Source organism: Spodoptera frugiperda, chromosome 1 (assembly GCF_023101765.2).
Source record: "Spodoptera frugiperda isolate SF20-4 chromosome 1, AGI-APGP_CSIRO_Sfru_2.0, whole genome shotgun sequence".
Classification (NCBI taxonomy): domain Eukaryota; kingdom Metazoa; phylum Arthropoda; class Insecta; order Lepidoptera; family Noctuidae; genus Spodoptera; species Spodoptera frugiperda.
Window position 1 is genome coordinate 5954764 of NC_064212.1, and position 13041 is coordinate 5967804.

At 34.0% G+C, this 13041-nt stretch overlaps 1 protein-coding gene across 2 annotated transcripts in view; it reads right to left on the reverse strand.

Moving 5' to 3' along the window:
* Positions 1-13013, reverse strand: part of LOC118273141 (uncharacterized) — a 28552-nt gene extending 15539 nt beyond the window's left edge. Inside the window, exons 1-3 of one of the 2 annotated variants that reach the window (XM_035589947.2) lie at positions 11704-13013; positions 857-1106; positions 63-149 (exon numbers count right to left, since the gene is read on the reverse strand). In XM_035589947.2, the coding sequence (XP_035445840.2) occupies positions 63-149; positions 857-1106; positions 11704-12854 (1488 nt within the window). In that variant the 5' untranslated portion in view covers positions 12855-13013. The remainder of the gene's footprint in view (positions 1-62; positions 150-856; positions 1107-11703) is intronic. The other variant, XM_035589946.2, reaches the window with a different exon arrangement.
* Positions 13014-13041: the final 28 nt, after the last annotated feature.

A 13041-nucleotide genomic window follows, 5' to 3' on the forward strand; every position in this document is an offset into this window, starting at 1 on the left:
AAGAGGGCTTTCACCTTTTGTCGTAATTGAATGTCGCAAAAAATATCATGAAATAAACTTACCTGGAAAAACTGTTTGTGTTCGAATACCAGTCTCGTCGCTCTCTTATTATTCCTAGAGTACATTACGTACATATTGAATCTCTTTTCCTGCAAACAAAATAACGTGATTGTAACGTAAATCTTGCCCCGTATTGTTTATATTGAATTCGGTTTTAATCAATCAAACGTCACGTACATTAACCGCGGCCATTATTTTTGATTTCCGATAATACGAGCTCGCTAATCTAAGAGAAATTCTGATACTTTCTCCAATAACAATTGTACTAAGTAAAACTTAAGGTTAGGGGCTAATGTGGCGGCAAGGCGGGTAGGTACTGTGAAGAATTGTTCAGCACGTAGACAGTGCTGGTCGATTTAAATGTGACCCGTGTTTATTTGGAAGTTTCCTTGTTCTAGTCTGTTCTATAAATAAGAAGTGAGAAAGAAGATGGTCTTGTTAGTGCGGTGCATGGCATGGAATCACGCGCAGCGGTAGACCGTGACACCAATGTTTTTATACCGATTTGCACATAATCGGTCATTACGCTTACTATTTACTCTGGTTAGGAGAGATAATTGTTGGGGTGAACATTGACGGCTCATTGTCATTTGAGTTAAAAATACGTTTCGACACGTACGGATGTGATCATTGTAATTATTAGCCACTCGTACGTCAGCTGTTTATTTGACTTTGTCAAAACAAAAACTTGTCTTTAACACAAATTAAAGTTACAAAGATAGAACTATTTCAGTTGGTTATAGTTACATTGAGTCTAAAATTATTAAATTATAAAAATGTAAGGAGAAAAACTTACGTAATGCCTAAAACACTGTCCCAGCTTCCTAAGATCATTTTCACAGTCTCTTAAAGCAGGGAGGAACTCTTCAGAATGAAACCTGAAGATCTTCTCGATATTGCCGAAAATATCTGCCTCCAGCGCTCGGAAGTAGGGGGATATGTCTGATCTTCTCATGTTGGGCATGTAGTCTTCTACCACGTGTCTCAACCTGTCCACGTAGACGTTCTCCGTATGAACCAGCTCGTTCACTCGTTCTGTGAGTCGTCTGCAAAGAAAATTGAACCTTGTTAAAGAATTTTTTAAGTAGCATTTTGACTGCGTCATTGCTGGAGTGGCAAACACGATTGCTAAGAATGAGTCTCTGGTTGATTTTCGAATCAAACAAAGAGTTGTTGCCGGTTTAGATTTTAGATTTTTTTAGTAACAGTTCAAAGTCTGGAATTGTGCTTGATGGGTAAGCTGGGCAGGTAGGCTCGCCTCGTATTATGTATAGAACAGATAATATAGTTGGTGAAAAGTGGGTATTACATTACCATTGTATGCACTTCTAATCCTTGGAGAAATAAGATATGATGATAATAACTACATAAATATGTTTTATTGAACAAGTACGTTGTGCCCACTTGTGTGCTAAGTACTGATAATAAAAACCCCCAATGTTATCTAATGGGTATTCCTTTTATTGTTATTGGGAAGTGCGCCGCACATTAAAATTAATTTAGACCAATTTAATACTGTAGCACTAATTATGAGTTGGTATTTTGTGCTACTTAGCTACTTAGAAGTATAATATTTGCTTTCATTTGTTTTCATGTGCTTATAAAATATGTAATATGTATGTGTACACATTCATTTTTAAATTAAAGGCTATGCTACGATTGGTACTGTTTATTTAGGCACATTAATCACATTAAAAGGATTTTTCACTATATATTCCGTAACTAGCAGTGCTAAAAGGACACATCTGTCTATCCTTTTGAAAATTAACAGACATTGGTACTTTTTCCAAAATTATTATTATGGGCTCTAACACCTTTGTTCTTCAAGGTAAACGTACCTTAGACACATAAATATATTTTCCGCCTTATCTTAGTATTTACTATCCATGAGTGGACTCATCACTTAGCCTTATCACAATACAACATACGTAACATACAAGTAAATATTTAATGCTCACTCTTTGAACAATTAATTGACATAGCTGTTATCATATCGCCAAAATACGTACTACGAAATTTTGTTATTACTATTATTTCTACCAGTTTTTGGAAAATTATCTAATCTACATTCCATTCTTTTCCTTTTAGGAAAACGAACAAATAAGTATATAATAACGTTACATAATATTAAGACTGCCTATTCATTATTGATTCATCTGTTTTAAGTTAAATTGAAGCAAGTGAATCTAGTACCAAACTCCTTGCACAATTCGTGCTATTGTTGTGAACCATATCCTCACTGACTTATGTGACCATACAACCAATAAACCGGTATAGTATAGCCCTCATAAAATACTCATCTATGCATTCACAGTATTGCACACAGCACAATGGACGATCCGAGTGGAGCTAAAAATATCTTTATCATTACTTTATCAAACAGGTCAAGATTGTTCCACCGTCAATAAGGACTTAAGGATATTGAGAGCACACGATAAAATATACCACTTCCTACATTAATATCGTATCTGTCCGTCAAATATATTAACTGTAGCCAACAACTAACTGCCATTGAGACAAAATTAATACAATCGAAACGTTTCGGCAATATTATGTTACCAATTTCGTAAGATTACCTTGAAATATTCAGTATAGAAATTGTTTATTATATTTCAAATGCTTAGTTACTTATTTAATTACGAAAGTACCGGTTGTTTAGTGTGTGCAAATGCGCAGTGTTTTCCTTGCAAGTCTGTGCAGTACTAGGTTCTACTGGGCCGAGTAAGTGGGTTGATTGACAGCCAGATTCCTATCTAGGTACCAAGATAACCTAGATACAAATACATTTATAGTAGCGGGCATCGCTGTTCCGTATACTAATCTCACGACCTTTGGGGAATTCCTATTTTAGGAGTAAACAACGATAATGTTAGTAAATGTTTATTCATGTAAGAATGTGTTCCTAAACTTTGTACCTGACAGAAGAAACTAAACATTTATTGCTCAATGTCTAACTTTAATCAGGCTATGTTTATAAAGCTACTCCTCACTTCTATTGTTAGCTGTATTTACAGCTTATAGCATAATACTGAACCAACAAAGCCCTGTGATCAAACAAAATGTGTAACGATTACAAACTTTAACCGCAACAAAATAAGAACTAAAAAAAAAACTTCAAATATGATGAAAAAATGTTAGGAAGCTTCTATTTTATCCATTGAGTTATCTATCTACCTGTAATCTATAGCAAGGTCAATATAATTAAATATAATCAGTTTCCAACAATTCGTTATAAAGTTTTTCCTTGTATTATCTTACCGATTCGAATACCTAATTGTGGAATCGATTCTCGGTTGAAAATAGTTTCGATTGTTTCAAACAAGGCTAGATTTGTTTAGACTTGTTATACACATAATATTTACAGATCTGGCATCTATGCAAAGATTGCGCTGAGGTATTGAATAACAAACAAATCGTTTGAATTCGATAGCCTGGGAAGTATTACGACACTAACGCTTTTCTGCGTCGCAATAAAAGGGTGATATCAATCTGGTAGCTGCTTCAAACAATATTATTTCTGAAAGTTCCTTTAACAAGATGCATGTGGATATGCGACACTCTTCCTATGAAATAAGAATAGTAAGTATATCATATCATACAAAATGTAATAAAATAAAATTGTTTCTTTTATTCAAAATCCATACGTTTTGATAGAATACTTGGATGGAGCTACACAGGTAAGTTAGAGCAAGATAGATGTAACAATAGGTAAAGTAATTAGAAATTCTCAGTACTAGCACGTATTCTGGATTTGTGCCCAATGTGTGTCAAGCCCTCACCGCCCACCACAGCCAGTGAAAATTTGCTGCAAGTGTGTTAGCATACAAAATTAATGAAGCCTTATACAATTAGGTTACAATCCAAAATCCACTTAGGAAACAGAAAGAGAATTATAGAAAATAGCATTAAACGTAATATTTTTGAACACATTATGTATTAGGTGCTACTAGATAAATAACTCATTACTAACTAATAGAACTTCAATTAACATAGTCGCTTTCATCATTAGTACCTTTATCTAATAACAAGATTTCGTCAAATTAGTATTTTCGTAAGTGACATCTACATTCGTTCATATACGTATTTAAACTTGGCTGCGTTCGTCAGTATGATTCAACAACGTAATAAAACAATAGTAATGGGGCAAAGTCACTTAGAATGCAAACAACGTCTTTTGTATTAGTTCTGGATAAAGAAACACTAAACTTCTAAAGGTAGGTAATTATGCATTGATTCTGGAATATGAGGTATTGTACGGAATCGCAAATATTCTATTATAATATGTTTATTAGTATAGTAAACTTTTAGGAATTCCACGTCTATTGCACATCGAACTATGATTTGAATATAGGTATGGTTTGTATTAAAATTGAGGTATTCGAATACAAATATTTTTATATCCTTTCTTTTCTACATTATGAAAGAAAGACATTCCAATTTAAATTTTCAATGCAGTCGGTATGCCTGATTCGTTTAATTGTTTTAATAAAGTATATACTAATTGTTACTCAAAGTATTCAACGCGAATTATGTATTGTTGTGTCGCTTCCGACCTCCTATTAATTACTATTCTTTATTATTGTTTGTATTTTAGTGACAGAGACGCACCATCATAATCATCTTCCATTTCACAAACTAATTACTTTAATATCGTGATTAAAAACTGCTAGAGATCAAGAAGCAACATAATATTAATTACTAGTTTATTAGAATAAGAATATCATTGCTTATAAAACTCATGCAGCCCTATATTATCAACGAATCAAATAAACAAGGTATTAGTAATCAGAACATTTTTATCGTCAAACGATACTAAAAGAACGCGTGGGGAATCCACATTTCTCGATGATGTAATGGTCAGTGTTAGTAGCAACGTCATCAGCTAATAGGTACAAGCGAAAGCGACAGTTGACTCATTGATTTCACCAAAAGATATTTGAATAGTACTACGACATACATTCATAGCATACACTGAAACGATCACCTTCTAATATTATCTTTGGATCATATAAATAGATATTCAGATATGTATATACTTGTATGTATATCTGTACAAAATAACCTTGATGCTTTTCCGCGATTTACGTAAAACAAAATAGCGAGACTGAAACGTGGTCAGTGATAAAAGTAACTAGAATCATAATATGTATTCTTTGCACATAAAGAAACGTAAATACAAGAGCAACCTTGGCATCCACACCGACGCTTGCGCATCTGTATAAAAATATAACGCTGTGACGTCACGGACCTGCCAAAAACGGTGATGATGAATATTAACTAGTATTTATTTATCCGTTATCGATGTAGCTACCTTAGTTAGTTTGTTTTTGATTCGGATCTAGCGTATTTTACATTATTCGACCGTTACAGAATGTTGGCAACAATTGCGGTAAATTCTACGTCACATTTCTCCGAAACAACATACCAGTTATTCGGAACTTGTTGTATTCGATATATTATTCTAGAAACTCGATAATAAATTTCCAACTGCCATCACTTTTATCGTTTCGTTTTGGAACGCAATCGTTTTATGGAAATTCCTAGTTTAATTTATTTAATTTAAATTAACCAACAGGATAACATAACAGTAGGAAATTGGGAAAGCCATATCTTAAAGAAAGTAAAAAATATTTAATAAAACTGTTTTTAATTTCAAACAGTAACAATCAACCAACGACAGATCAATATAAAATATTGCTAAGACAAGATTTAATTGTAAATACATAAGGCCAAGGACATAAACATATTATCCATGCACAACACAACACACGATTATTCATCACACACTTTATTCGATCGTATCTACGTCACAGTATAACAAGAAATTAAATTAATTCTCGTGTAATATGGTGTACATAATCTGCTATCAAACGAATCAAAACTGGTAGGTAATAATACTTGTGTCTACTCCTAATTCTCACGTGTTTTAAATCACAACTTCCCTAGTGATTTTTCCCTTAAATACCTTGCTTCTCATCATATGTATAGGTTGACTGATAATTAGTGAACGATATTTTAACACGTGATTGTAATCATGATTACAAGCAACTTTCTCAACTTTTTTTGTATACTCTTAGTTTTATTTTTTTACAATACCAATCGCCTTATATTATACCCTATAATATAGGGTGATTGGTATTGTAAAAAGGTCTATATATAGACCTTGGTCTAAAAATTAACGAGCATCACAAAAAATTGACACGAAGATTTAACTGACTTTACCTAAATTTATCATAAATTATAACCTCATCTAGTTAATTGTAAACTACTAACATGATGTAACAGTGCTATTTTGTAGCCTATTTACATAAATAGATGTTATTTCATTTTGTTGGCATTTCTATTTATTTATACTGCACCAACCAGGCAGTAACCCGTCCCAAATCGAACAAACAATTTGCAGATATTTTTCGTCGAATTTTCCATTGTTTACCAAACGTGTAAGTAGTAACTACTTTCCATTAGATAACTTAACCAGTGTGGTCTGTTATGGGGGGCAAGTTAAGGATAAAATGTATATTATGTTAAAATACTATCAGAAAAACCCTAAGAAGGACAATCCTGAAATTAAAATACTGGCAGCTTGTGACCAATTTTAAGATTGTAAATGTTTCAATTTAGGAATCGAAGAAACCACATTTATAATATTTAATTTTCCTTGTAATAAGTCGTTAAGTTAATTAAATAACTCACATAAGTCTTTTTACATTATATTTTGATACCGTTTAGTAGTTTCTATAATAATCCAGTCAGCTATTACTCATTGTGGTTATTATTTATTACAGTCATCGTAACAAAATGTTAATAAATAGATGTAAATTAATTTATTATAGCTTAAAATGGGTTATACTTATTTAGGATTACCTAGAAGCCTACAATATTGTGGTTCTTATGTCTTTCAATGTCAGAAAAAACAACAAATACAATAAAAATTTCAATCCGTCTGTCGGTCAGTCAATGGGTGCATCATACTTGAATCAGAAGTAATAACAAAACAAGTATTTGTTAATAACATCACACAGTCTAGTTTAAAAAGAAACAGTATGACGTAAAAAGCCACATCTTAAAAGTAGGTATCCACTATCAGCATCACCTATCGTTTTCACTCGATTCTTGCTCACATCATCATATGATTCAAGTTCCGGAACCCTTGAGATAAGATGTCCCGATTTTCTCAGTATACGAACATAAGTAAATACTTATCATAGTTTGTCGTAAATTCATGTAATCTAAAAGTAGGATCTAGGTAAATATATCTGAAGATTGGCAAATCTGAAGCTATAGGTATCCGTATAAGCATTGAATGGCAGTCATTAATTTTGAGGCTCATTTCTTTTTACTATACCGCATGTCATAAACCCGGTTATTCGTTTGTTTAGAAGGAAAGAACAAAGAATTATGAATCATTTTAGGTATTTCTAAATAAGTCTTATTTTATTATATTCCTAAGTATCTGATATAACAATAGGATAGACTGTATTCCAGCTCACAATTTGTATCAATATTGAACATTCTTCTGCCTTAAATTCCAATAAATATTGATTGTTGTCATTAAAACCTCATACTCAACATCTTAAGAGTGCTTTTCGACCAGAGATGTGCTATGCTATGTTCTCCCACCTGTCATATTCAATGGAACGTATGGTTTAGCACTGGTAGAAATGGGTTATATATATTTATTTATTAAAACTTCCATGCACATACATAAAACATAATTACACATACCTATTCCTAAGTGAATTAATGCCATGGGTATTTACCAGTCTATCTTACTTGTATAATTTTAGTAGAACCACATCTACAACTCTTCATCCCACAATTAACCCTAGATTAGATATAGGTGGAAATCCCATTCTTTCGATTGAATTTAGCCTAGACACTGTATTATTTGATGAGTAGATGAAAACAATTCTGATATCTATGTGGGAAATGCCCAACCCAACCACAACAACCAGGTTTAGGGTTAGAGACAAAAGACAGAAGACATACAAAAGTAGAAGTCACTCGTTACAGAGTCTATGACATCCTAAAAGACTAAAAATCTCATGTTTAGTAAATACCTTTTTAAACGAAGCATATTTATCTTGTTAAACTTGGTAAACATTATCATAACATAACATTTCTGTGTAAAATACAACAGTCTGAGAATCTCACAAGCATCGTATTGTGTGTAATGTGATGATAACTGATATTGAGAATTACTGAGTATTTCAGAAAAATCTAGGTCGTTTACTAAAAACAAAATTGTTACCAGAAACTCTTGTTTAGATTCCGGGACGGAACAGAGCACATTTTTTAGCTATTGCTAATCGTACTCGTATAAAGTACGAACAATAGAAACACATAATTAAAATAATTATGTTTATAAACAGCTGTACTGTTTTGGACAGAGTTATGCATTACATATAAGTCCAGCGCATACGACACTACGAATCATACCAACTACTAGTACATCGATGATGTAATACGATAGATATCAACGTAATCACGCTTTGTCTACTAATATTATAACAAAGTATCTGTTTGACAAAGTAACACTACGGAAAATTGAAGAAAAAAACTTGAAAAAAGGCACAAATTTTTTCTATTATTTATTTGGCACATAATAGTAACTCCTCTAAGCCTTCCTACAACGATAATAATATAACAAACAAAAAAGCTACTGAGACATTGAAACCTAAATACGACCTGAGGACATCAGCTATATGATCCCTTAACAAAATATCGAGATGATATTCATGAGATAAATGAACTAGGTATTATCCAAATAACCTGAACATAGCTTAGATAAAAGATTAGGTAACATTTACTAAACTGCGCTGTGTTATCTAACAGTTAACACTATCTTTAAAAACAGTATTGTTTGTAGAGTACCGAGACTGTTTCGTCTTGTTTTCATTTCTATCATCGACCGACTTCATTTTTTTCTCACAACAATGTTTCAAGATCTAAGATAGGTACAACAATACTACATTCAAACCATTTAATTTATTCCATAAGGTATCTAAATCGAAAGTCAATAGGGATGATGACGGGGTATAAAAATTAAAAATCTATTTAGTCCATCAGTTAGGTAATGAAAAAATATTAGACACATTTTTTTTATTTTGTCATAGAAGATAATAATATGTAGATAAAACGAGTTTAGGAGTGTGAGCAAATACGTCATTTGTGTCTACGTATAAAACGTGCCTTCGTCACTTCTAGAAGTGACGTCAATTGATATTTCAAATCGAAAATATTGCTTCCCTAAGAAAATAAAAAATACGCGTCGAACTTTGTAAAATAGTCTACGAAAAGGACATTGGAATGAAAATTAGTCATCTGCCCTATGAGTTACTGTGATTTAGCTGACCAAAAGACTATCCAGCAATCGAAATAACATGAATTTAACAGCTGATTGGCAAAATTTTACGTTCATCAGTTTGATCAGCCGTCCAAAAACCGAGGTTAAAATGTTTCAACGAAACCCGATGCCCGCCGTACGAGGAGAATTAAAACTAAACGTGGAAATTCAACACAATGAACTGCAAATTGAAAATATTGATTTTGTAACACTAACGCCGCTCATTGAATCAATGGCGCTGAAAACACATCGGACCAAACGTTCGACCTTTGCGTTTCTTTTTCAAAACGTATGCAATTATGCAATGAGTTTTTGTGCGAATATCATTAAGCTAACATTATTGGAACCTCGAAAGGATGAGAGTAGATTATTTCACAATTGTTAAGTTGTGATTCTTAGCAATTTGCGTTCCATAGTCTAGGACAACCCCATGGAAGACAATCATGAGGTTATGTGTATATCTATGTATGTACAAAGGAATAATTTCATTGGCAGCTATTGTAAAATTATTAGCTTATACATCTACCGACAAATAGACTTTGTACTACAATACATACACCCAAGTTAAACAAAAACTTCGCCTTTATTAGCACTTGCAAATGGGTGTACCTATGTATGAGAAAACTCGTGGCGTTCATAGTAAACCGTTAGTCATAAGAGACTGCTATTCTATAGAAACTATGTATAATATATCCTCTACTTTTTATCATGTAACATTCAGTAATGACGATATTTATTTAAATATTCTAATTTTTGTTTGATGTGTCTTTGTACCTAGGATTTAGATGTTTTTTGGGGTTTTCCATTATATTTGCAATGCATTTCAGACTAAATAAAAACAAATAGGTATGTGGGGAGTGGGGAAACCAATCATTTTATAATTATATCACTCATGTAATCGTTAACTCCTCACTACGACTTTCTCCCATCCAATAACGTTTTTTACTAAAAATGTCGCAAGGTTTTTATGAAAACCATACGATTACCTATCTTTATTTAGACTATTTTGACTTAACAACAATACCTATGCGTAAGTAGTTAAGAAGTTCATTGAACTTGTTAGTGCAAAAATCTTGTAATTCTCCTAATTAAATTGTAACAATAACTAGTTAGCAAATGTGTTATAAAAGTACCGATGTCTGCTAATGATGCATGAGTAGTCTTGTAGAGAATCTCATACAATTAGATATAAGTATTGTAAGCGTCTTGCAAAGAAAAACACTGAACGACCTTGCCACCTACGTGGACGACTATTTAACATACTTTTTATGATACAATGTATCACCAGTGGAAATAGATCAAGTACCTATAATAACTTAAATATCAATTATAGATATAATGTTTGTTTTGTTTTAATCAATGTTCTACGTACCTTAAAATGTATAAGTAATGTTCTTTCGTTCACTAAACTTATCTTGCAGTTGTATGATAATCAAATAATTACTCGTATTTTTACTCTAAATAAAAATGAATAACAAAACAAAGGATTATCCGCCATATTGCTTTTGCCAAACGTCGATTAGGTGTCGTTAGATTCATATTTTTGAATATTAATGTTTGTAACTAAAAGAAAATTTGTAATTTTCGGCCTATTGGCAAGTTTAAGCAGTCGGGACCCATGAAAGCCATAATTGTAATGGAATGGGTCCCGACTGCTTAAATTTTTCTTGTATTGTTTTTTCATTTTAATAATGTTTTTGCTTTCAACTTACATTGCTTTTTGTTTTGAAAGTAAAATGCATTCGCAAACGTTATTAATATTAAACAAAAATGACCGGTCGTAATTTCAATTTCCCGCCTGGCAAATGGGTGTTCTCTTGTTTCAAAATATTTACGAGTACTGGCCTAAAAACAGTATCTAGCCTGTAAAGAGTTACTTATAAGTAGGTATGAGTATATTTAAATGCTTGCTAGAAATAAATCTAAATGTCATCAACGGGTAGTAAATACTTATAAGCCACCTGCCCACTTGCCTCGCACCATATGAATAAACATCAAGGTGAAACCTCATAACACAACAACTAGACATAAGTATGTACTGTACGTAGGTACGTGCACGAGTTTGTATGCATTAGTGGGTACTCAGTATACTAAAGTACTATAATTTCATAATTTTTACCGAAAACAAACAAATAAAGCAAAACCCATTCGATAAATTGAACATAATAACACGGCTAAAACAAAGCAGTTACACGCTCCTAGCAGGCAAGACATAATCTTATCAATTCGTGACAAAGCCAACTGACGATAACGCAAATATTTTCTTCGATATCTTAAAGAAACTCAAGTGACCTCACCTGCGATATTTCTCCTTTTTCGATTCCACCGGCATCAATACCGGTTCCGTAGACTTGGAAATACACCATTCGTTCACTGCACTCACAGTAAGGAACTCTGAGTCCGGCGCATGGCATACCTCAGAGCCGAACTCGTCTGAAGATACAGTAATACTGTCGTACTTCTGGTACGGAACCATGTCGAAGGACGATATCGACTTAATACTAACATTGTCATAATTAGCACGATCACCAAAGTCACCAGAGGAGACTGACGCGTCGTCTCCTCGTTCACTTATTTCATCACTATTTTCTTCGTTTATCAAAGTGTCTGTAGAATGATCAGCAGACAGCGTCTCCGCTGCACCGTCATCTATGTTCACTACATACTCCTTGCCGTTACTCAAATTGTCACTGGAATCACTACTACTGTCCGAACTATCGTCCGTGGACTCATCATTGTGTTCATGACTTGGCGCCTCTTCCTCATTGTCTGATGGGTCTGATCGCTTAAGTCTTAACAATTTTTCTAGATCACTCTGTTTAACTCCGTAAGACCAATGCCTTTCCCCAGGATGTCCTTGACTTGCATTCGATTTTTTCCTCATAACAGGTGGTTGTCGAGATCGTCTCGTGACCACAGGCGATGAGTTTGGGGTGGCAAAGGAATAACGTCGTTCTACAAATTTAGTTTCTTCTGGAACAGGTGATTCCCTTTCCTCCGTCTCCGGTGTAGGGTCATCCTTAAATTGGTCCGGTGGTGGTGGTGGTGGTGGTGCAGGTCTATGTGGTACAATAACATCTCCTGGTTTCCGGTCTGAAATGAAACCTGAGGAACTGGATTCGAAACTACGTTCTGAAGTATTTGATAAAATTGAATTCACAGATATATTCGAATTTCTATCTTGAGACTTCGCCACTGGGTACAAATGCGGGAAATGGCTTTGTATCGGATGAGCTACATTTGTTAAACTTCCCAAAGGTGATTTGCACTTATCTATTGATTCTCGAGATCCACCGAAATTGTTTAAGTTGCTCCTTTCAAAGCGGAGAATCATATCCTTAACACTAGACCTGTCCTTTCTGATGATAACACCATCATCGTCGGAAACATTTCCGGAAGACGATTGGAGCTCGTAGTCGAGCCGGGTGCAACACTCTTCTTGTGTCATGGTGTGATGTAGACAAACACAAGGTTACACAAGCCGCACACTCGGGTGAGCGGGCACATATCAAAACGTCCGCGGTACGCACTCCGACACGCGCGCGCCACTGATAACCAAACACGACTGACAGCGGCGCGCGCGCTGCGCCACGCCGCGGTCGCCCACCGCTTTCATAAAACACTAATGCACAGCA